This window comes from Saccopteryx bilineata, chromosome 3, assembly GCF_036850765.1.
Source record: "Saccopteryx bilineata isolate mSacBil1 chromosome 3, mSacBil1_pri_phased_curated, whole genome shotgun sequence".
Classification (NCBI taxonomy): domain Eukaryota; kingdom Metazoa; phylum Chordata; class Mammalia; order Chiroptera; family Emballonuridae; genus Saccopteryx; species Saccopteryx bilineata.
In genome coordinates this window covers 288,464,205-288,489,469 of record NC_089492.1, presented here as the reverse complement: position 1 = coordinate 288,489,469, position 25,265 = coordinate 288,464,205, and the positions used below count along the sequence as shown (strand labels likewise).

Below are 25,265 nucleotides of genomic sequence, written 5' to 3'. Positions count from 1 at the left end.
TGCACCTGGCCAGTGTCCCCCCCAGCGCTTGGGAGGGCAGTTTCACTACAGACCTGCCAGCCACTGCAGTCCTGGGAACTCCTGCCAGGAAGTCAAATCATGTTTTAGACAAGGATTGGCAATTCTTTATCTTTCCTTCTGTGATGGGACACAAAGTAACCCTTTTAGGCTTTGGGGCCATACAGATGTTGTCATGACGACTCAGTCTACCTCCAACCGGGGAGTGTGGCTGTGTGCCAACAAGACTCAACTTACACAAACAGGCCATGGGTGGATGGCTGCCCTCGTTGGCCAGTTCCTGGTGGAGCCCATCCCAGATGTCCATACTAAGCCGCCTAAAACAGTATTTATAAACATACAATAACAAATTAGCTATGACAAACCGTAACTCAAAAGAGGGGAAGTGAGTTGAGCATCTAGAAGTCTCCGCAGTGATGAAAATGCCCTCTCTCTGCACTGCACATCTGGGTGCCCCCCCCCCACTTGAAGTGGAGCTGGTGTGACCAGGGAACTGAATTTCAAATTTTATGGAACTTCCGTTGGAGGGCACAGCCTTGTAGCAGTTGGCCTGCACTGAAACAGGGTTGGTGCAGGGGATGGAAAATAACCTTTAAAATAACCTACTTGGTATTTTATCAGAACCTTGAAAGAATAATATTTTGATAAATTGAGTCCATATCTGTGGGGAAAGCACTTTAGCCAATGAAAACACTTAACAGTTAAAAAAAAAAAAAAAGAAAAGAAACAATTCAGGAAATGGCATCCCAGAGTTCAGGGAGGATCAAACAACAAAAAAAACCTATAAAACTGATCTGCCCGCATAATTAGCAATAGTGTGGTTGTGTGTACGAGGCTTTTTACATAGAAGAGGAATGATGTTTTAAAAAAATAACCTAGAACTAAAATTCTCTATTATTTTAACAAAACCAGGGAGGTAGGCAGGTTAAGAAGGAAAAGATGTATTAGAGCAGCTCTTCTGTCTGGGAGATAATGGACTCTGTCCCACTCGTGATATTGATGGATACCGGAGGCTGAGGTCCGCTTGTCCGAACGTCAGGTTACTAGGCGGCGTAGACGCAGGTTGCAGAACTTCATGGAAGGAGAAAAAAACATTTTTCCCCATTTGGGAAACATTCAGGAAAGGTAAAGTCATAGGAAACATGATACCATAAAGAATAGCTTAAAACATGATTCCTTGCTACTGTGGTAACTGATCATGCTATAAAAAAAGATTCCAGATTGGGTAAAAAAGAAAGCAAAATATACTAGATGCCAATTGTCAAGATACAACTGAAATGAAACGAAACAGGAAATACAGTGATGGGAAAAGATAGAACAGACAAATATGTATAAAAAGAAAAAAAGACAAAAAGTGCAGTCCATGGAAAGTAGTGTGTGTGTGTGTATATATATCTCAAGAAGATAGGACAGTCATGAACCCTTGAACTCTTGTGTATCTAACAACACACCTTCTACTTATTAAAGTGAAGACTAGTAAACACAAAGAAATGTGGAACTGTAACCATAATCGTAGTGTGAGACGACTACACCCATCTCAGAATTTGTCAGATCAAGGAGATATAAAAAGGGTATGAAAAATTGGAAAACTTGAGTTAATATGTTTTTAATGTCTATCTAGTAAGTGCTATATCTTTATGTAGATATATATCATTACCCCCCATAGCAAATATCTACATAATTGTTCTTTTTAGATATTTAAGACACAGTCATGAATGTTGCTCATATACTTAGATAGGACCTACTTCCTCCAGATTGAGTTACAAATCAAGAGAGCTGATATAAAAGGGAAAGAAAAGCTGCGATATTTTTTCCCCTACATGTCTCCATGTTTATCCCTATTACAGAAATAATTCCTGCTCTGTGTTGAAAATTTAGAAATTTACCCAATGTTCATATTTTTGACGGCTTTATAGAGACAGGAGTTACGTGCTGTGACACCCACCCTGTGCACATGCTCAGTGTGCTGAAATCCAGTCAGTGGATAGCACTATGTAGCCGTCACCCCCGTCCCAGTTAGGACACTTCCATCACTCCCCAGAGGTCCCAATGTCACTTGCTGTCAGTCTCTGCTTCATCCCAGCCCTAGGCAACCGCTGGTCTGATTTTTAGCCCCAGTTTTGCTTTTTCTAGAAATCTTCTAGACATGGAAACATAAACTATGTCATCTTCCGTGTCTGGCTTCTTTCCCGTAACATGTTTCTGAGGTTTGTTCGTGTTGTGAGATAACACATTCTGTCACCTTTGTACAGATCCTCAGAACATTTTCAGTTCGCTTAAAAACTTCCAATGGCTGGGCCCTGGCCGGGAAGTTCAGTTGGTTAGAGCGCCATCCTCATACACCAAGGTTGCAGGCTCTGCCCCGGTCAGGGCACAGACAAAAACAACAACAAAAAAACAATAAATAAAAATAACCAAAAAAGAAAACAAAAAACATGCAAGGAAAATTTTAAAACAAGGCCATCTCTTTGATCCTGATGACGTAGATCTCATTCCTGACTAGTCTTGAGGGTCCCTAATGTGCCTATTAGGAATATATTTTAGGTGCAAGTATCAGGAACCTGACGACAGTGGATTAATTTTTTTAAAAATAATTTCTTCTCTGTAGAGTCTCCCTGTGCAGAAGTGGGTCCCATATCCCCACCATGGTGCACAGGAAGGTGGGAAACTAAGATGAGGGTTATCCTAACTGGCTGATCACGCATGATCTGTCCCCTGGGGTTGGACTCATTGCTGTTCTCTACAGAACGGGGCTTCTCCAGGCAAAACGGGGGTGGCTGTTGGTTAGGTAACCTCTAGTGTCACCTTATTCGTATGACAACCTCCTAAGAGCTGGCCAGTCACAGTGTCGAGATCATCAGGTCTCGGCATACTCAGGGTGAATGGCGTGGGATGCTATCGGAGTGAATCAGATCGAGGTGTAAGCCCCCCGTCCCTTCGTCATTTCTTTGCCAGGAGGAGTAGTGGTGGGGCCGGGTGACGGGCAAGGTTCTATCCTCACCCACATGTTCTGTGAACTCTGGGTTCCAGGTGAACATGATGACCTTGGCTGAACACATCATTGAAGCCACCCCGGAGCGCATCAAGCAGGAGAATTTTGTGCCCATGGAGTCCTCTGCTCTGGACAGGACAGAGACCGCCACCATCAGCAGCACCATGAGCTGGCTGGCCAGTTACCTAGCTGACGTCGACCACCTGCCCAGCGCCACCCAGATCAGGTGGGTGGAGTTCAGGCTGAACTTATAAATGCAGGACAATTGAAGTCGGGGTGTGTTTAGCAACTGAATGAAGGCATATTCCTAACAGCCCACGGCGGCTCCCAGTGGGTGTCCTCTTCCTTGTCTCTGAACTGTGTGTGATGGATGGTGCAGCTCGGTCACCGCCCCCCCCCCCCCGTGTCTCCTCTCGTTCCAGAAGTGCATATAACGAGCCTCTGACCCCCTCTAATACCAGCTTGAGTCCGGGAGGCTCTCCGGTCGGTGAAATGGCTTTCGAGAAACCCAGCCTTCCCTCTGCCGCCGACTGGTCTGAGTTCCTGACCGCATCCACCAGCGAGAAGGTGGAGAACGAGTTTGCTCAGCTCACCCTGTCTGACCATGAGCAGAGAGAGCTCTACGAAGCGGCCAGGCTGGTCCAGACAGCGTTCCGGAAATACAAGGTAGTGCCCTTCGGAGCCCCGTCGACCGGGGCGGCCCAAGGGCTGGAACGGCGGGGGCAGGTCAGAAGCGTTCCTGTGGCCACATTCGCTGTTTCTTTCCTTCCTCTTAGTTTGTAGGCTTTTTGTTGGACTTCTTAGTGATGTCACATGAAATCATTGATCATTTTCAGAAAATTTGCTTAAAATGAAACCGACCAGTAGTATGGTGGGCAGTCATCATCTCAGTTTACTGTTGGTCGTGAAAATGGGTATTAATTATTTAGTTCATAGGAAGTAAGTAGACACCTGTGCCACAAGGAACTTACGACCTGAAGCGGGGTTTCTGATGTAGGTGGCCTGGGAAGCCCTACAGTGTTATGGTAAAGAGTCCGTGTGTGGCTTTTTGGTGGGAGAGTGTTTGCAGCCAACCACAGATTCTCACGCCCTACGACAGTGCTAATGGGTGTGACTCCAGGGTCCAGAAGTGGGGGACTTGGGTCCCCAAGAAAACAGTAGGGAGCTAGGCAAACAGTACCTTGCCTAATTGGTTAGATGCTTTGAGAATGAATTTTTTTTTAGGTCACCCAACATCTAGATATCACCGCTCTATTTAGAAGCAAGGATACTTGGGAGATTTATTATGTAAATTCACTTTTTATAATCTGTACTTGCAATAACCACTGTATTTTGGTAAACCTGGGGTCTCAGTTCCAAGAAAGTTAACTACATGAATGATACTGTATTTCCCCATGTATAAGACACCTTTCTCCAATAAATTTGGGGTCTAAAAACTGGGTGCATCTTTATACAGTGGTTGTAGATTTTTTTACTTGCATTTCCCACTTTTTCGCGCTTGTTTTTGCGCTCATTGTTGAAGACAATGATTCGTCATCAGACACAGACAAGGACAAGCTAATGGATGGGAGTTTTGTCAGTGATGAGTTGTATGAATTTTATGATGAATAAAAACTTGAGCCTGACCAGGTGGTGGCGCAGTGGATAGAGCGTTGGACTGGGATGCAGAGGACTCAGGTTCAAGACCCTGAGGTCACCAGATTGAGCGCAGGCTTATCTGGTTTGAGCAGAGCTCACCAGCTTGGACCCAAGGTCGCTGGCTCGAGCAAGGGGTTACTCGGTCTACTGAAGGCCCGTGGTCAAGGCACATATGAGAAAGCAATCAATGAACAACTAAGGTGTTGCAACAAAAAACTGATGATGGATGCTTCTCATCTCTCTCCCTTCCTGTCTGTCTGTCCCTATCTCTCTCTCTGTCTCTGTGTAAAAAAAAAAAATCTTTTTTCAAATTTCGGGCCTCACAATTAAGGTATGTCTTATACATGGGGAAATACGCAGTTCTCTTCCAGTCCTAGGAAAGTTGGCACTTCCTATACTAAATCATGTTTTTGTTTTTTTTTGGTTTTCTCTTTTCCCCGCACCTGACCTGAAGGGCCGACCCTTGCGAGAACAGCAGGAAGTGGCTGCTGCGGTCATCCAGCGCTGTTACAGGAAATACAAGCAGGTAAACCGCCCTCACGTTTGGGGACACACGGGGAAGGCGTCTGGCCTGGCGGTGCCCGGGTGGAGGACACTGGTGTGTGGTTGGCAGGGAGCAGGACGGCGGGGCCCGGGTCAAAGGCTGCCTGTGAGTCGCCTTGATTTAAAACGAGAGGAAAATGTTCCAGAGGGAGAGAAAAAAGGAAAAGAGAGAAAAAGCCATCTGCAACTAAATTTAGGCCACAAATTAACTTTTTTTGTGGTTTACTGTGTCTGTTGACCAAATTAACATCTCAGGCAACTCAAATTTCCATCCTTACAGAGTAGAGAGTTCTGACTAATCATGAAGTAAATAAGAGGACGACAGGAACACAGTTTACGGAGCGAGTGTGTGTGTGTGTGTGTGTGTGTGTGTGTGAGATAAACTCACAAAACCACCTTAGGTTCTGCACTAAAGGAGCTCAAAACACCCATGTTCACTTCCTGAGGCTAAAAAGCAATGTGGTTTTTATACTTATATTATTTTCCCATAAGTCTTTAGACTCTCAAAAAATACTACAGATTCATTGTTCCAGAATGGTAAAGAGGGGGATTTGCCACAAAACAATTTTTGTTCAGATATTTGGCCTTTGATATTGGTCTTTGTTCCCATACTTTCCCCTGTAAACTCTGGAGTAATCAGAGAGCTCTAGGGGGTGATTTAATACGGTGACTGGAGAAGGTATACACTGGCTATTTTCTTTGACCTTGAATTCTATAAGTTGTATCATCTTCGGCCATTTTTCCTTTCTGCTTCCTCTACCCATTTTGCAGTGAAGAATTACAAAAATCTTTGAAAATCCTAAAGTACTTCTGCACTGTTAGTGAAGGGCGTGAGCAGTATAACTAAGCGCTCTGTCGTGCCGTGCGTGCCGTGGGACCGTTCCCAGAACCACAGGCAGGGCCGCCCGACCACAGTCAGAGGGAGAGGGGGCTATGTCCATGGAGCGCCCTGTGGGCACCAGATCTCTCAGGCACATCTGCTCATTCCCTCCTTGCCATTATTTAAAGGAAACTATTTTATTTCCATTTTACAGATGAAGAAGCTGAGGCTCAGAGGAAAAAAAAATTTTTTGTGACAGAGACAGACAGAGGGACAGAGACAGGAAGAGAGAGAGATGAGAAGCATCAGTTCTTCATTGTGGCATCTTAGTTGTTCAGTGATTGCTTTCTCATACGTGCAAGTGACCCCTTGCTCAAGCCAGTGACCTTGGGCTCAAGCCAGCGGCCATAGGCTCATGTCTATGATCCCACGCTCAAGCCAATGACCCCATGCTCAAACCGGATGAGCCTGTGCTCAAGCCAACGACCTCGAGGTTTCGAACCTGGGTCCTCCACATCCCAGTCCAGTGCTCTATCCACTGTGCCACCACTTGGTCAGGCCCAGAGAAATTTTTTTTAAATATTAGATTTTCCTAACCATCTGGGCTGTTGGAAACATGAAGCATTGCCTGATTGAGTTTTGAATGGCTCGTAAGGATCAAGTTCAGCCCTGTCGGTAGACTCTGGAGCCTTTTGCTAGGCTGTGCTTTAGGTAGGTTTTAAATTTTTGTTGAAGGAATACTCAGTGCTAAGATATATAGTAGCCACGTAGTAAATCTGGAAGTACGCTCTTTTGCTATGATGACCCAGGGCTTGGATTTCTGACACGGGTTGCCGTGTTCCCGAGTTTCTCTAGGCTCGAGCCCTATTCCTGAGCTGGGTGGAGGAGGGGGGCGTAGTCAGCTTCCAGCCAGTGGAGTTTGTGATCCTAGAAAACGGAGGTTTATTGTGTAAACGCTGACACCACAGCTCCCACCACCGGTCTAAGGCAGGGAGTGCCGGCCTGTCCTTCATGGCTGGGCTTCTCATTGGCCCAGGTGCTCCATGGACTCAGAGTCGGAAGGCACTCTTTTTTAAAAAAATACTGACCAATAGAAGTACAAATTATTTTGGAACGTGGAAGGCATGACCAGAGCCAGCTTGCCTTTCTTTCTGTTGGCTGGCGGTGGGAGTTTTATCAGTTATGGGTTTTGTTTTTTAAATTTCATTCTTTTGAGCAATCTAACGTTAATCTTGTATTTTCTGTTTCTCCCCCAAGCTGACATGGATAGCCTTGAAGGTAATGGTGCACCCAGTCCTCTCACGAGTCATTCCACCAGAGTCACAAATGCCATACCCATCACCAGCTACAAGTGGGGGCCATTAAGCTGGCAGGGCCATGAATCAGACATAGCCACACACCCCGGCCAGGCCACCTAACCACAGGGCATCCATCCTCTGGGGACCACATGGTCATGTGGTCGCAGTGCATTTCTGCAATAACAATAATCGGGCATTTCCTTGACCGGCATCAGTGTAAAGAACCCATCCGAGCTGATGGCCGTGAGCCCAGAGGGCCACAAAGTCAATTTGCCTTTCTCCCAGTGTGCTTCCCCATGGTCCAGAAAGTTCTGAGTGTGTGTGGCTAAAAACCATAATGTCCTTGTCTTGAAAGACTTGTGGACAAACACAGGTGTGAGGCAGGTCAGATAAGACGAAAGGGTCCCTGCAGATGGTCCTGTGTCTCTGAGAGGCCACTTCGCCCCCCCTCACCCCACCCCATACACGCAGGGACACACTTAGGCACAGGGAGGTGCTGAGGAGTGTCCCCTGCCCCCTGTGGTAAGTGGCCCTCTCGTAAGCAGAGGGCTTCCTTGTCTCCCGAGTCATGTTCTGTTTCATGAGCAACTCAGACATAGCTCGTTTGTTTTTTTTAATGTGGAGAGCTCTGTATTTTCTGTGCCTAGCGACTGAAATGGAAGAGACTCCTCCCTGCCTGTGTCCCTCGCTTTGAGAGCCATGCCATGAGGCGGGCGGGAAGGGCCGGGTCCTGGCTCCGCTCCTGAGCCCTCCCATCCTCACGTTTCATGGTTCCAGCCCCATACTCGTCCTGTGAGTGTTAATCTTCTCACAGGTTAAAAGGGCAGAAAGGTGTCAGCGTTTCACGATCAGCCTTGTATTTGGGACCTTGTAACTCAGGCATTTGTCAATGGGATGGTGGGAATCAGGTCTGACCGCTCCGTGGACTTGTGGGTGCTAGGAGTCGGAGGCAGAGCGAATGTCCAAGTGGAAGATTTCAAAATTGGGGAGCGAATATTTATCTTAAACATTTAAAATTTTACTTGATATGTTTTTAAGATTTCTACATATCTAAGTTGATTGCTATTTAAAAAATTTTTTTTCAAGAAGGGTAATATATTTTGATGTTTTATGGGGCAGGAAAAAGAATAGTAAAAGCCATATGTAGTCTGAAGGTGACCCGTAAGGTAATATGTTGCATTTTGGAAAGGTAGGTGAAAAGATTCCTAGTTGGCCTTTTTGGTGATTAAAGCCACAACAAAAAATGTGGCCCAAAAAAGCCGGGAGGGGGGCGAGTAAGTTCTCTCTGGCCGTCCCCGAGAAGCTGGAAGGACACGCACTGTGTGGCTCGTGTTGTTACTGTCCTGCCCCTTGTCTCCCCTGCAGTATGCACTTTACAAAAAGATGACCCAGGCAGCCATCCTGATCCAGAGCAAATTCCGAAGCTACTATGAACAGAAGAGGTTCCAGCAGAGCCGGCGCGCCGCCGTGCTCATCCAGAAGTACTACCGCAGCTACAGGAAGTGCGGCAAGAGGCGGCAGGTGCGCCGGACGGCCGTCATTGTCCAGCAGAAGCTCAGGTGGGCTGGCCGCTCGGGGAGGGGGGGATGCGGGCTGGGCTGGGAGCCCAGGCCAGGACGAGAGCTTGGGCCAGCGGTTTTCCAGACCATTCTAGACGTTGTGACTTTGTACAGAGATGCCTGGGCTTGTCCATCGGTCTGTGTCTGTTTGGCTCTCATTCTCTCTGTGCCTCCCACCCAGTTATTTCCATGTGTCTGCCTTATTTCAGCTTGTATCAGAATCAGGCAGGCTGCAAGTTTCTACTCAGAGAGGTGGCCCGCCATTAATGTAGTCTAAACATAGCGTTGTTACATGGAGGGCTTGAGGGAGCAGTTAAGCTGTCTCATTTGAGAGGGTGGAATAAACATATTTAGCACAGTAAAATACATGATATTGTATTCTAAACTGAGGAGGAGCCAGGAGGGGCAGAGTTAAGCTGTCCCATTTGAGAGGGAGAAATAATCGCGGTTAGCACAGGTAAATACAGTAGCAGCCGGAAGACAGGACCAAAGTCAGGCAGGTCAGCTGCTACACTCAGAAGGCCTGTCTCAGCAAAGTGAGCGCCCTGGGGACACACAGCGAAGGACACCTGAGTCTCGGTTTTCACAGTCTCCGGCCTTCTCCTGGCAACGCCCAGCCGGGTCCCAGGACGGCACCTCTGCCCCGCTGGTGGGTCTGCTCCAGCATCCCCATCCACATGCTTCCGGTTTCTGCCTAGTAACAGCAGGGATTTTCTGCCTCCGGCCTGTGGACATCTAGTAGTCCCTCAGAAATTTCAGCAGAGAACCACTCTGCTGTCCTAGGAAGATAGACCCAACATTTTAGCTGAATCCGCGTATGCTCAGGGTGGTTTCTGCCTTAATGGTCCCCGAAATAACCCTCCTGTTTTCACGGGTCCCCAAGTGTAAAAAGGTTGAAAAGCAGTGTTTTACAGCACTCTTCTCATGATACTAATTACAATTCTGGGTTTTATCTTTTTCTTTTTGCAGGAGCAGTTTGTTAACCAAAAAGCAGGATCAAGCTGCTCGGAAAATAATGAGGTTTCTACGACGCTGCCGCCACAGGTACATTAAACCCTCATCTGTATGCTTTTTCCATCACAACTAATGAAACAACCCCAGTCTTCTGAACCACTCATCAACTCCTCTCTGTAAAGCTAACCCCTCTCCCAATCCCCCGTGAGGAATCAGGGCAAACCTCCCAAATGACGTCAGGACAAGAGCACTCTTCACTAGGGACTGAGTTGGTGCCGTCGGGGCCCTGGCAGCTGCTCCAGACCGTGCTGGACACGTTCACAGGGGACAGGCAGGCCAGCGAGTTTCTGTTCTAACTCAGGTGTAAGGACAACTGACTTAGTGGAACGCGCTTTTAACCCCCCACTTTCTCTTGAACCTGTTGCCTCTGTGCCACATTACAGTATGTTCTTCACTCTCAACCCTCACGAAGGCTACTCTGTGTCCAAACAGAAAAGAAACAGTTTCTCTTCTCAAGGGAAGGATAGAAACACAGTTTCTTCCGAGTATCCTGATACAGACCATCTGTACATAGCTGGCTGGCGCCCTCTGCCGGACGTAGCTAACAGGCCCTGGGGAGTCACCAGTTGAATCCAGGTCTGCGATGAGAAGCAGGAGAATCTAGGAACGGATACCCACACACACACACAATTAGAGGCACATTTTCAGTGAGGAGATGATGGATTCCTGAGACCCAGCATTCCCGAGACACAACACCTTCCTGGGCAATGGAGCCGAGCTGGAGGGGTGTCTCCGTTTCCTCCAACTGGAGCTTTCTGTGTGAAGGAGACTGGGTTCTTCCTTAGATTTTGGGGGGGGGGCTGCTGAACATTGTGTCTTCTCTGTTGAGGCTGACCCAGGAGGATGCTCTAACAGCAGCGTCAGGGCCATGTCTACACGGCGGTCCCTGTGGACCTGGCGTTTCTGTGCATCGGACCTGTGCCGCGCAGAGAACCCAGCTCCTAAAGCTCGCTGCTCTCTAACCTCCTGCTGCCTCGTCCCGTCCAGTTGTCCCCAAAGCCAGTTTGATCCCTCAGAGGTTTCCTTTTACACTCGTTCTTCTAACTCCTAAAAACGATCTGCTTGCTGACTTGGACAGGGTCAGGGTTCTGACTCAGACCTCACCGGGGCTAACTGGCTATGAGTCCTTTTCTTTAAATTAACAAAAGATTTCATTTCCGTGATGGTGAGAGGGGCCACATCTGGAGCCACATGTTAACTATAATCAAAACTTTGAAAAAGTGCACCTTCAAGGTAGAGTTGGTCTCCTCTCGCCAGAGCGCTACAGCAGAAGTCTGACCAAAGCCAGTCTCTGTTACCAGCCGTCCCTTTAACTCGGGGTTGGAGCACTTGCATCTGAAGAGAGAACCTTATTTTCTGCCTTCTGTGACCTCGGCCCTCCACCTACGTTCTCACACCAGCCCAGCACCCTGTCCCTTGCCCTCCCCCCTGCCAGGCTGAGGTTTGCGCTCTCCCCACAGGTCTCCGTTCCAGGAAGACCTCCTTTTTTTGTTTGTTTGTATTTTTCTGAAGTTGGAAATGGGGAGGCAGTCAGACTCCCGCATGCGCCCGACCGGGATCCACCCGGCATGCCCACCAGGAGGCGATGCTCTACCCATCCGGGGCATCGCTCTGTTGCGACCAGAGCCACTCTAGCGCCTGAGGCAGAGGCCACAGAGCCATCCCCGCACCTGGGCCATCTTTGCTCCAATGGAGCCTTGGCTGCAGGAGGGGAAGAAAGAGAGAGAAAGGAGAGGGAGGGGTGGAGAAGCAGACGGGCACCTCTCCTGTGTGCCCCAGCCAGGAATCGAATCTGGGACTTCCGCATGCCAGGCCGACGCTTCACCACTGAGCCAACCGGCCAGGGCCCTAGGAAGACCTCCTTTATGTGCTTCTCCTTTGAGCCACTTCCAACAAAACAAGTCTTCATACGTCCTAGTCGCCTTGTTTCTTCTAGCCTTAGCCTCAAGCTTTGAAAATATGGATAGGTAATGCCACCTTGGTGATGATGAGCTTTTTTTTTTTTCTTTTTTGGCCAAGGCCATGCCCTGTGTTCCCGTGGGGCGAGTTGAGAGCGTTAGAAATTTAAGCAAAATGGGAATGCGTAACAGGCTGCCGCTCGAAGGCGGGTGCCCAAGGGAGCCCCCTACACGTGTGCTTAGCATTCTCTTTTTGTAAACTGCAAAGAAGCATTTCAGGAAGGTTTTACCTCTCAAGGGTTCCCGGTTGGACTAGCCATGACCTCGTCAGGCTAACGAGAAAGTTTGTCAGGAAGAGAACTGCAGGTAATGGGCGCTAGAGGTTCTGTTCGTTATTTGGGATGAAAGAACCTGTTGGCTTTTTTTTTGTTGTTGTTGTTGTTACTTGTCCTTGTCTAGGTCAGATTTTAGGAAAAAGATGTGCAGGCAAATTTTAATAACCTTTGTAGAATGCCTGTCTGAGCTCGGTAGCCACTTCCTGTCCCCACATGTTCGAGGAAGGCACTTGAAAGAATCCTGAAAATCGATCCCAGAAGTTCTCCCTCGGCTGAGTGTAACCCTCCTTCCAGTCCAGGCTACTCAATCCTGTTTTAAGAGAAACTGTCATGTGTCTTGTCCCTTGGAAGCATTAAAATAGAAAACATCATCTGAGCCCTCTTAGAAAGGTAGGAAGGTAGGTAGGGGCTTCAGGAATTGATACGAGGCGTCCCATCCTCTTTTAAGTATTTGCCGTCCCATGACCCCAACATTTTTAGACTTAACAATAAATCGGTGAGTTTTCTGCCTGCTCATTTCACATATCTGACCACCACTCTCCTTTCTGTCCATAAAAGGAACCACTTGACACTCTTTGTTGTTGTTGAAATAAAGCTATTGATAAGATTTCTGTTGTGACCCTCACGTGCTAATAGCTCTCTGGTGTTGTTTTACTGTCTAAAGCCCCCTGGTGGACCATAGGCTGTACAGAAGGGTGAGTTTAGCTGCCTGCTCTAGCCAGTTTCTCTCTCTCTTCCATTTTCAATATTTTGCTTTTTGCTTGCTTGCATGGGGCTGCAGCCTAGGTATGCCAGTAAGTCTCACATCCATTCTGAATGAAATAAGATACAAGTCAAACTAACCCTACTTACTAACACTGCTACTTCATACAACTGGAAAACGGTCACAAACAGCAGTCGGACAAGTGCATGAAAGAGAAGGGAGGGTCTTCTGAAGCCGCCACAGGGCATGCCGAGGACTTGGTGGGAGAGGCCTTCAGGATTAAAAAAAAAGAAAAAAAAATGGCTGGTGGTACAAGCTGAAATCGAAATAAGGCTGCACTATAAGAAAACATTAAGCAAGTGGTTATTTGTGATGGAGGTCCTTTGCCACACGGAAGTTTCTCATCTGCTGTGTCCAAATTTCTAAAGCAAGAAGGCTCACTAGGCAGTATCAGCTTTAAATAATTAACTAGTTAAAAAATGAATCCATTTCTTGTTTAGAATGAACCATTTCCCCATTAACCCTGTCCCTATCGTTTTATTTTCTAAATCTCCTTTCCCCTGGTGCTGTGAGGTAAGTCAGTACACATAGCTGCCTGCCCTTCCAGCATCAACCCGGGACATTCCTTCTAAAACCGTGTTTTCCTGCCTTCGGCAGCCAAAGCCGAGCCAAGAGAACGTGCGAGGCGCCCCCGATCTCTACGGCCCGATAGCGCAGCGGAGACGGGGCGTCCCGGTCATTTGTATTTTAAAGGCGTGATCATGTTTAGGTGCTTGTCAGGATGCACAAGCCCTGCTCGAGGGGCGGAAAGAAGGCTCTGCCAGGTGGGGGTGACATAGGTTATGGGACAACAAAGGAGTTAGTGCCAGAAACCCGGTTCAGACACCAGGGATAGAATTCATCAACCACAGGCTTGAATTTAGATGAACTTTTGTCCAAAACGTGGTCCTCAGAGAAGCTGCATCTGAACTGGAACAGGGGAGTTAATGTCTATCCAGCAACTTCCTGATGTTCTGCCCTTGTTTTCATTTTGTGAGAGGAGGGGAGGCAGAGACAGACTCCCCCGTGTGCCCCAACGGGGATCCACCCGGCATGCCCATTAGGGGGCAATGCTCTGCCTAGCTTGGGCATTGCTCTGTTGCTCAGCAACCACCTGAGGTGAGGCCTTGGAGCCATCCTCAGTGCCCGGGGCCATCAAGCCATGGTTGCAGGAGGGGAAGAGAGAAAGAGAGAGAGAAGCAAGAAGGGAAGGGTGGAGAAGCAGATGGGTGCTTCTCCTGTGTGCGCTGACCAGGAATCGAACCTAGGACATCAACATGCCAGGCTGATGCTCTACCACTGAGCCAACCCGCCAGGGCCTGTGCCTCACTTCTTAACCTCATGCTGACCCTGTGTCCAGTCCTTTGAGAGATTTCTGAGAAAAGAGCATCCTTCAAAAAACCTAAAACGTCTCGTGTTTCTGGAGGTGTTACTTCCCATCTAACTGCACAGCATTTGATGCTCAAGTTTATGCATGATATTTTAAGCCAAGAGTCAGCACACGTGTCCTTAGGAGGCTGTACAGCCTCGGTGGCAGCCATCAGTCCTGCACTGCGGCCGAAAGCAGCCATAGACAATTCACAGACGAATGGCCTGGCCGTCCCAACGAGACTTCGTTCACACAAATGTGCGTTGGGCTAGATGTGGCCCAGAGGCCACAGTCTGCCACCTTATCGTTATAGGGGACTTTAGTTTTTAGAACTTCTTCCTAAATCAAGACCTTACTTTTACAAAAGATTTAGAGTCTCACCTATTTAAAACCATGGGTAGTCATGACAGAGGACATTTGTTTAAAAAGTAAATAAATAAAGCAGCTACACTCATTCATAAAAGTAACTATTTTGTTAGTCCTCTGTAGAATTAGGCACTTGACATAGTTTGGGTCCTGTGCAGTAGAGTGGGCTAGGAGGTGTCTGTTTGAAATGTAGGAGAAATGGGGGACAAACACCTCAATGTCTCTCGTTCTATTCCCTCTCACCCTCTGCATAAATAATGTCTTTGTCGCCCTGGCCGGTTGGCTCAGCGGTAGAGCATCGGCCTAGCGTGCGGAGGACCCGGGTTCGATTCCCGGCCAGGGCACACAGGAGAAGCGCCCATTTGCTTCTCCACCCCTCCGCCGCACTTTCCTCTCTGTCTCTCTCTTCCCCTCCCGCAGCCAAGGCTCCACTGGAGCAAACATGGCCCGGGTGGTGGGGATGGCTCTGTGGCCTCTGCCTCAGGCGCTAGAGTGGCTCTAGTCGCAACATGGCGACGCCCAGGATGGGCAGAGCCTCGCCCCATGGTGGGCGTGCCGGGTGGATCCCGGTCGGGCGCATGCGGGAGTCTGTCTGACTGTCTCTCCCTGTTTCCAGCTTCAGAAAAATGAAAAAATAAAAAAAAATAAAAAAAAATAATGTCTTTGTCCATTTAAAAATTTTTTCCAAGAGAACAGATACATGCCTTATTGTTCAGTTTAACTGAAAGTTATAGTCTTGCACGTTGTATCAATTCATAGGAGTCTGCTGCAGGTAGCCAACATTGCAGTAGAAAGTGGTTGCTTATGCACTTTTGAAGCTTGTTAGTTTCTGGAATGTAAGACTATACTTTCAGGGATCATTTCTATAGTTTCTGGAATGTTTCTGATCCTTGTTAAGACTACCTGCTCCAAAGGCTCCTTTCAGTGCCAGCCAGAGTCCCCTACCTACCCTCATTTCTTACGTGCCAACTGCAGTCTCTCCTTAGTGCCTAAAGATCCTCCTCGGAACGTTGGAATTTCCCAACATCCTTCTGCCTGTCAATCTGTAGGGAGTTGGAGAGACAGGAGCTGAGAAGCTCTACGGATGCTTCTAGTGTGGTCATGTTTACCTAATTGTATGGGTCAAGGAAGAGCCGACCTTGGCTTTGTCTAAATACCAGTAGGATCTCTCTCCCTCTTTGTTCCATCAGAAAAGTCATGAGGACACGCCCTCTAGTGGTCCTCACATTGAAATTGCTCTTGGAGGCAGAACATTCTCAGAGGAGAATTTATATTCCTGGAATTTATGTCAAAGAAGAGAATACTCTTATTTTACTAATTGATAAAGCATTTGAGACATTTAAGGTTTACACATCTATAGAAATATTTGAAAAACTTAAAAGACTTCCACTTCTCTGTTCAGGACATTTCATTTTTGTGTGTGGGTATTAGAAAGGGTTCTCATAGACCAGCGAGACCATTCCCTGAAAAGCAATTCGTAGACAAACTCCCCTTTTCCTATATGGGATAGCATTTCTGTGAGAGAGCTTTATAACCTGTAATAGTCGCAAGTATTATTATAAACAGTGGGAATTCTGGTACTTCAATAGCCTTTTTCTTGTAAATTGCTGGCTTAGTTACCCATGTTCCGTAAAGGTGGGCGAAGCTATCCTGCTGGAACAAAAGAACCCTAATTGGAGGAAAGAAAAGATAACACTTCTTGGGCACAAATTTTTGAACCACCAATTTTTCTCTGTATTTGACAACTGGGTTTCCAAACACTTACCTTTGCCAGGGGCTGCCAGGGACCTTGGTAAGTAGTGTTCAGTGCCGAGCTCTGGGGGCGGCCCTGGGATGTGTCTCCCAGGGTCATCGCCAAGTTCTGCTATACTTTTTCACCAAGGGACAGCTCTCCAGCTATGCCTTGAAATGTTACTGTCTCATTGAGAAAAGTAAGCAGCGCTCTGTGATACCACCCTATTTTAGTTCCATTTGACAAGAGGCACAAGCATCCGGGCGGCCCAATGTGTACCCAGTAAGACATTGAATTGTAGGGATGTGTCACTGTGGACATCACTTAACATCTCCAGTAATTTTGTCTCACTTGCCTCTTTTAGGACACGGATGTTTTTGGAACACAGTGCTGTGTGTTCAGTTGCAGACAGCATGCTCTGTGTTGTTCTTACCGGGCCTCTCTTGTCTTTTTTGTTTTGCAATCCCAATGAGGTTTCTGGAAAATGGCGAGATCTCCCTTTTCCTAAATTCCCCACGAGCTATTGCAGCTCTCAGAGCAACAGGTAACTAACCAGAAAGCCGCGTCTGGCTGTCCTCTTTTTGACGTCCAGCATTGCGACTCTACCTGCTGAAACCCACTGACACGAGCATTCCCCTGGCTGCACGGAGGGGCCACAAAGCAGCTTTGCCTACGCTTTACCCATGAGCCGTTGTTTGCCGCGAGTTCCAAAGCAGGCCTACTTCATTGATTCATAAATGACCATTGGACGGCCGACCGAAATAAACCCCGTGGGCTTTTGCTGGCTTTCAGTGCTGTTGCTTACACATTACTTCAGTACAGTATGATGCAACTTTTCTTACTTTTTCTTTTGGTTGAGACTGCAACAGTACCCCAGACATGTATTTTCAGCCTAGAAGGCTTGGGGAAATCCTAGGATTGTCTTTAATTTTAATAGTTAAAGGGTCACAGGTCAAAGTCTTGTCTTGGTTCCCTGAATTCCAAGCCGCTGGTGTGAGGACTGTTTTCCAAGTCACTGATAGGAGGTTCAGAAATGTGGTTCTTGCCACTCTGCTTAGTAATAAAAGCCCGTGCCTGCAGAAGCCATAGTTTCTGTCCCGTCTTATCTGGCCCTGCATTCTGAAGAAGACTGCATTGCTGTCTTCTGCGTAATGAAATTTAGAAGTTAAGTGTAATAATAGGATGCAGTTTTATGCAACGTGGACATTTTTAGTTTCCGTTCTTTCTGAGCACTGAATTAGTTATAACTAATGGTTATAATGCCTTGAGAACCAAAATTCAGGGACCCTAAGCTGAGTTTGTGCAACCTAACATAACAAAAGCTTATTGCACATCTGTGTTCTGCAGACACAGAGACCAGAGGTACTGGATTTTCAAGTATAATTCCAATTTCAAAAATTCTGGTTTGCATCCTGAAAAATAGGCTGGCAGTACAGGCAATATCAGTGAAACCAGCTCAACCCATTGATTTTGGTTTGGGCTTATAAAACTGAATTCTTTTTCCTCCATTGACTTTTCCAGTTTTTTTTTTAATGTCATGTGACTACAGCATTTATAAGACATGGTTTTAGTAACAGGTAGATAGAAAACATAAACTTTGTGTGTGTGTGTCAAAGAATGACAAGCACAAATAATCATTATCATAAAAGTAGCATGTGCTCATTATAGTGCATTCTAGAAATACAAATAAGCAAGGAGAACCACCCAGAGACAATAACTGGTAAACTGTTGTGTATCCTTCCTGTGGTAGATGTATTTTTAGTTAACTTATGTGTTTTAGTGACTATCTGTGTTTTTTTGTTTGTTTGTTTGTTTTTATTCAGTGAGAGAAGGGGAGGCAGGAATAGACTCCCACTTGCACCTAGATTGGGATCCACCCAGAAAGCCCACTAGGGGGCTATGCTCTGTCCATCTGGGATGTTGCTCTGTTGCTCAGCAACCGAGCACTTATTAGCACCTCAGGTGGAGGCCATAGAGTCATCCTCAGCACCTGCTCCCATTGAGCTGTGACTACAGGAGGGGAAGAAAGAAAGAGTGAGAGAGAGAAGCAAGAGGGGAAGGGGGTGGAGAAGCAGATGGTCACTTCTCCTGTGTGTCCTGATTGGGAATTGAACCTGGGATATCCACACACCGGGCTGATGCTCTACCACTGAGCCAACCAGCCAGGGCCTACTGTTGATGTCTTGACTGAGACAAAGCAACCACAAATTTCTGTAACTATCGGAAACACTCCGATTTGAAAATTCTATTAGAATTTGTTAACAAAAAGTCTAGGATCAGATGTTGTTCTAAACCACTTGATTGTTTTCTGTTTCTTTGGAGGCAGTGTAACATCCAAACATATTTTATCAGATTGACATTTGATTTAAAACAAAACAAAAACCAGGCACCTAACACTCTGTCTCATCCTCACACTCCGCCCTTCATTTATGACCTTGTAGGACAGGCTGCAGAAGGCCCTCAATTTCCGGGTAAGGCAGCGTCAGCATGGTCTACAAACTGCAAACTGGAGAATGAGGCTAGAAGCCTTTCGTTTCCTTGATTCTTAGACCCATTCATTTCACGTTTCACACCTGTGTTGAAAATCAGTAGGTACATTTAACCGGGGGGGGGGGAGTCCCTCTCAAACACTAATAAAACCAACATAGGGTCATAGGGTCGTATAAGGGGTGACACCTCAGAATTGAGAAAATGCAATTGTTGTCATCCATTTTCAATGACATACTGATCTCAGACCATGGAAATTTTCAAATGCTTGTTTTCTGTTGAGTCTTTTGGGGGGAAAATAAAATAACTTGAAAATAAATTTCTTTTTGTTATCCTGAGCTAGTGGAGACAGGAGTATCTTCAAATCTCTGTACCGCCACTTAGTGACTATGTCATTGGGGGCAGCTGCTCAAGTCCTGCCAATCCGGCTGCTGCACTTACAGTTTGGAGATAATGGTGGTGTCATGAGGACAAGGAAGGTCACAAATATTAAGTAACCTGTACAGCTATTAGAACACAAGTGTTCTTTTCCTTCCCCCTTCCTCCCCCCCCCAGTCCTTTAATTAGACTGTCTGTTAGAAAGAAAAAAAGGCCTATGCCATTTAAGTCATTTTAGTATCATTTATGAGCCCAGTACACCATGCACACCTCTTCACAAAACTAAGAACTAAATTCCCCACTTCAGCTCAGGATTTCAAAGCACATCTGAAAATCTCCGTGTCTCCTTTCCCCCGTGCAGACAGGCATAGCCCCCTCTGTGCCTGGACGCGCCTCCCCTTAACCTAAGTGCTGCGTGAGGCGGTCACCAATTCTGTGGCAGACGATTCACCTGGTCACTTAACAGATCTTATGAAAATTTAGTCGACTTTCTCATTAGTTCAGAAAGAAAACAAAACAATGTGACCATTTCAAATAAAAGAAAAATGTTGACATTACCCCCCCATCGTGACCAGCCGATGGCCGAGTCTTTGGTAGGAAACCGTATTAGACAACGCTTCCGGTGACAATGACCCTGTCCTGTTACGTCATCTCAGTGACGAACTTCCCATTTTCAAAGCATTCCTGTTTCCACTGTAGAAAAATTGCAGGCGGCTCTCCTTGTGGGGATGCTGTCAGCTGCTGAGTTGAGAGCTCTTCCAGTGCTAGATGTCCCATCAGTGATGGCGTCCCTGTCGCACAGTTGTGAATGAGCCATGGGCCAGGGCCGGAACGAGACGTAGTCTCTGCAGCAGCATGCACATCTCGCCCTGATCCAGCACCGGTCCGCCCAGGCGCAGAAGCCCTGCATGCCCGACGTCGGCGCGGCATCGCTGCATGCCCTTGCATTTCTCCAGCCGAAGAGCTGCTAGTATAGATACTGCATGTTTAAAAATTGAACACAGGATACAGCATGTTTCAATTTTTAAAAAGAAAAAAAAAAGCCCATGACTTCTCAAGTCTGCATGTCCAAAATGAGGGACTTCTAATGATGCACAACTCTGGACAGTAATATCCAGATTACCCGAGAATTTCATAGTCCGTGGTATCTTGAATGACAAAATTTTAGAAACTAAATCATTCCTGGATCCAGTTACGTAGCTGTGTGTTTCAAAAGTACCTGTTAAGACAGAAAGATGTAGCCATTATGAAGATACGTGGTTTGATCCAGCTGGGCTTGGCTGCATTTAGTAAATAAATCAGACAGACAAGCAAGTGTTCAAACATTATCATTCTTTCTAGTATTGATGATAAAATGATAAAGCCTTTTTTTTCTGAATGAGAGCATCTTCTGTTTGAAGAGAGTGTATCAACTTTGCAGAACCCTGAAAAAAGATTCTGCCTGGCCTCGGTCAAAGTGCTGGTCCTCCCAAGTTGCTCCTCCAGCGTCTGCGCCATTCATGATCGCTGGAACGTGGCAGTAACTCATGGTTTTTCAAAAATGTTTTTCTTCCTGCCCCAACCAGCATTTGTTTTTAGAATAAGATTTAAATAGACTGGTGTCGCTGCAGATCACAGGAAAGGCCTGACTCTTAAGAGAACCAGAAACTGTATTTGGCTATTATTGGCCTCAGTACAGGCCCATATTAGAAAAGCAAACCAGACTTCTTGTCATGCTGTTGAAGTACAGTGACATGTCCTGAGAACCTGCCACTTCTTTTGAGCTACATATGGTCCCCTCCTCACACCCGTGTTTGGGAAACATGTTACCATCCAGCACGCAGCGTCACAGACTGTCCGTGGCCCATGCAGCATGCGGTGACTTCAAACTTAGCCCTGAAAGTCACACTTGCAATTATCCTGATAAAGGCAAGGTCTTCATTATATATTTGTCAGTCAAGAGAACTCTTTTTTTTTATAGCTCACGCCCTCTTCCCTGGTACCCTACGTAAGGAGGCTGTATGAAAACACCTAGGCAAGTTTTTAGTATATTAAAAAAATACAGACTGGAAGTGATAATTAACAAGTAATTTGTTGATATGAACTTCCCGTGACTCTGTTTATAACCATCTCCTTTAAATTTGGTTACTATACCGTGTAGGATAACTATTGATAGAACAAAGGACCTTGTATGCACTGCGCCCTATTGCTGTCCCTCTGGGAGCACTGGGGGATATGACCAGAACATCTTTTTAAAACTACAATGTGGGATGGGAGGAAAGGCAGGAATATGAAAATCAAAGACTCCACGTGAGTGAACCCCGTAGCGCTGCACAGATGTAAGATCAGGGTTGGGATATCGAAGAACCTTGAGTCAGTGAAGGAAGCAGTCCATTTCCTAGGTATATCAGAAGCTAAATAAATGCGTGTGCAGTTTCCCTAACTTGCATCACATGGAATTATTATAGGGTGCTGACTGTGACCCACCAGGCTGAAAGGAAAATTATTGAAACAGTCAACATTTTCTACCCATGAGCATGTGATTGTTACACTTGATTTAACATAGGTTTCGGTTTTGCTTTGCGTTCAGAGCCGCGTGATGGTAGAGCCAGGTTTCAGGAAGGGCCACGTCTTCCTCTTTGGAATGTCTTCCTCCAGCAGTTAAACAGGAGTTTCTTTTGCCCTCAGTCCTCAAATAGTCTGTCTTTTTTTTTTTCCCTTGTCTTTTTTTTTAACTTCGGAGGGAACGGTAACGCCCTTTCCCAGATTCGGTCACGGTTTCCCTCTATGGTTATCACCTGGTATTTTGTTTTCTCTTCCAGAGTGAAAGAATTGAAAAAGGCCAAGGAACTTGAAGACCTACAGCAGCATCCCATAGCAATGTGACATTGCTTTTCAGACTGTTTTCATTTCTGTTTTTAGCAGAGACATGCAACAACACACATGCACATGCGCGCGTGCACACACACACACACACACACACAATCCCTCTGCAGTTTTGGGGAGATCAGCTGCAGAATTTTAACAGGAATGTTTTGGTCATTGCATTTGCACTTTCATGGACAACTTTTAATTTGATCAGCAAGACATCTTGCAACTCAGTCTTCTGTTGGATCATGGGAAAAACAAGACACCACGAGGAATCGAAAGAGGCTTCCTCTTCTTAGGAAGAAGCCGTTTTCCTTCTCACATAGGGCTGTATTCAAACATCGTGTGGAACTGTACAAATATTTATACCAAAAAATATATAGATAAGGAAAGGTAAGGGTGCACGAGCAACAGGAGAAGGATGTTCCTGCACCTGTCAGTTCCAAGAAGCTGCATCTTTGGGACCCGTCCACCAGTGGAGGGCTCAGATCATACAAACCTTTATTGGGTCCGTGTGTTCTCATTTCCTTCACTGTTGGGTTTGTTGTTTTTTGTTTTTTTGTTTTTTATCTTCCTTTGTTTGTTTTCATTTTAATCTCTACAGCACACTGAATGCAACTTTTAAAAATCTGCAGGTTTTTAATGTCTTGTGGAAATTTGCAGAGGGGCAAGTGTGTGGCAAACGGGTAATGCATGGGAAGTAACGAGAAACAGTGAACAGAGTTTAAGTTTATTTTCTTGTCCCCACCACCTCCCGAGAACCTGCGAGTAATCGTCTTGTCCCTTTTCTCATGTTCAGCACTTTAATTTCTTTGCCTTACTTTCATGTGCAATGAGAATTACTTAGAGAATCAGTAAAGCATGTAGCTTTTTTTTTTTTTTTTTTTTAGGAACCTTGGAAACTGTAGTCATTCTAAGGAATCATAAATCTTGCCTGGACATTTGCCACCTAAAAGATCAGAGTGGTGCTGCGTTCTGGCCAGTAAATTCCATATTTTTTGGCTATATCTCATCCAAACGGAGCAGTTTCTGTGTATATATAGAAGGTAGAAATGGAAAGTGAGAAATATTTGAAAGGGATTATATTAATTGCTAAATATTTTATTCATAAAGGTCGATAACATGGCAAGATAAAATTATTTGTATAGTTTTGTCTGAATGAGCAAGAAAAATGTGGATGTATTGTTTGTATATATTGTATATATTAAAACAGAGATGTGCATGAAATCAAGAAAAAAGAAATGAACAAAAGCAAAGCATTAGTGGCTATGGTCTGTAAAATGAAACAAAACTTTATTTCACTATAAGAGTACTTTATTTTAAATGTTCTTTAGAAGAACATTTTGCTAAAGCATGACTAAACTGCAAAAAATAAAAAATAAAAAAAGAGCTACTGTATTTAGACTTAGGAAAAAAGGCAGAGTAACATTACTTAAAAAAAAAGGATATGTTTACATTTAATTTTGGCTACCAGGAGTTTATTTTATTTTATTTAAAATTTTTTTGCCAACGGTGCCAAGTAATGTGAATGCTGATATTGCTTAAGAAAATTAAGTTACTTTTGCTAAATGGATAATCATAAGATGAATCAGTATACAGCTTAACACCATTCACTCGCTCCAACAAAGAACACTTAGAACGATCAAAACCTGACAAGAGAAATCGTGTGAAAGGTAGAAAAAATGTTTCACGTTTTCATATCCTGCTGGAAATCAGAAAATGTGATAAAAATTGCACACAAAAAACCCCACTAAAAATTAAAAAGATGCATACTGGTATTGTAGGGATGTTATGGTCTATTACTATTTTAACACAATGAGGAGCCAAAGAAATCGGATGCTTTTAAAAATTCAACTACTCATGTTAAATTGAGAGAATCAAGTTCGCATTTGCTGATGCCAGTTTCAAACCCCCAGGTTATGTTTCAGGACCAGTTGGTGTAAAGCTGAAATAATAGTTTTTCTCTTGGTTCTGGCTGCCGACTGTAAGTTAAAACTCAAGGCTTGTTGTGAAGCCTAAAAATATTCACAAATAAGCTTTTACACTGGTGTCTTTAGAAGGAAGGCAGACACGAAAAGATTGTGGTACAAACTGGGGTCAGTGCTCTTGGTGCCTTTTCTATAATTGTACTTGTTTTTTAATTACTTCCTTTCACTGCCAACCTCCAATTACTGTACAGTATATGTCTTACTGCTTGTGATCAGCTTTGACAACAGTGACAGCCCCACAACTAGTGCCCATCTGTACATTTGTAAACTGAGCTGACTCAATTTTGTTATTTTAAATGTGTGGGTTACGTTACAGCTGTTGCAGTCCCCCTTCCCCCAGACTCCTATTATTTTACACAATTTGACCTATAGGAGGACACTGAGTAATTTACAAACACACAATTGCATTCATAAGTGGGAACAGAATGGGAAAGCCAGCTTTCAGAAAATAGCCTATATTAATACTGAATTTAGATATGTTCATTCCAAATAACCGGCCTTCTGACAAGAGTAATGACCTCAGTGGGTTTGCTTTAACGACCTCACATTTATGTTATTTTTCTAAATGTTTCCCATGCCACATTATTAGCTAAGTAAGTTAGAAAACTCCGGAGGATAAAGACGTATGTAGAATTTAGGATGGGATAGGAAGTAGGTTCCAAAAACCTACCAGCGTGATCTACCAGTACAACTGTGAATCCTAGGGGAGGTACAAAGACGCTTCCACTGAAATGAGCATTTCTGACTGCTTTTTCTTGGTTGTGAACCTTCATTTGAGTATAAGATGATAAGCGCAGCTTTCTTGGATAATCTGAATTCCCAAGTGCCAGGAGTAGGACTTCATTATAAAATTAATAGCTAATCTTATTCTGTCTCCTGAAGATTTCATTGCTATTCTTGTTACCCATTTGAAATCAGCTGTACTGTGTGAACGAAATAAGACACTAACGCGAACCCCTCTCTGGCTGCGCGGTCGCTTGTGGCAGTTCCACACAGTAGTTGGCGCCCAATGGGGGGTCCCTGAGACTTGCATGTAAACCTAGTCTAGATGTCTTCTTTTTTTGTAAGTTTTATTTTTGTAATTGTGCATGTAAAGCATCATTGAATCAATGGATCTGTTGAAGAACTCAGCTGCTGGAAACCATGCAAAATGTTTTGAATTGCCCTTAAAATATGGAAAATGTTTTCTGAATGCTTTATATTCTTTCTGCTGTAAATTAAAAATGAAGAAAATTTCCCCA

General features: G+C 45.3%; 1 protein-coding gene across 7 annotated transcripts in view; it reads left to right on the top strand.

Annotated features, from left to right (window-relative positions):
- Positions 1 to 25,265, top strand: part of LOC136331685 (calmodulin-binding transcription activator 1-like) — a 724,201-nt gene extending 698,936 nt beyond the window's left edge. For 4 of the 7 annotated variants that reach the window (XM_066270565.1, XM_066270562.1, XM_066270567.1 and 1 more), the window contains 7 exons: positions 3,049 to 3,236; positions 3,433 to 3,676; positions 5,103 to 5,174; positions 7,269 to 7,289; positions 8,675 to 8,868; positions 9,838 to 9,912; positions 21,991 to 25,265. In XM_066270565.1, the coding sequence (XP_066126662.1) occupies positions 3,049 to 3,236; positions 3,433 to 3,676; positions 5,103 to 5,174; positions 7,269 to 7,289; positions 8,675 to 8,868; positions 9,838 to 9,912; positions 21,991 to 22,054 (858 nt within the window). In that variant the 3' untranslated portion in view covers positions 22,055 to 25,265. Of the gene's footprint in view, positions 1 to 3,048; positions 3,237 to 3,432; positions 3,677 to 5,102; positions 5,175 to 7,268; positions 7,290 to 8,674; positions 8,869 to 9,837; positions 9,913 to 12,779; positions 12,811 to 21,990 lie in introns of all 7 variants that reach the window. The other 3 variants (XM_066270566.1, XM_066270564.1, XM_066270563.1) reach the window with 2 other exon arrangements.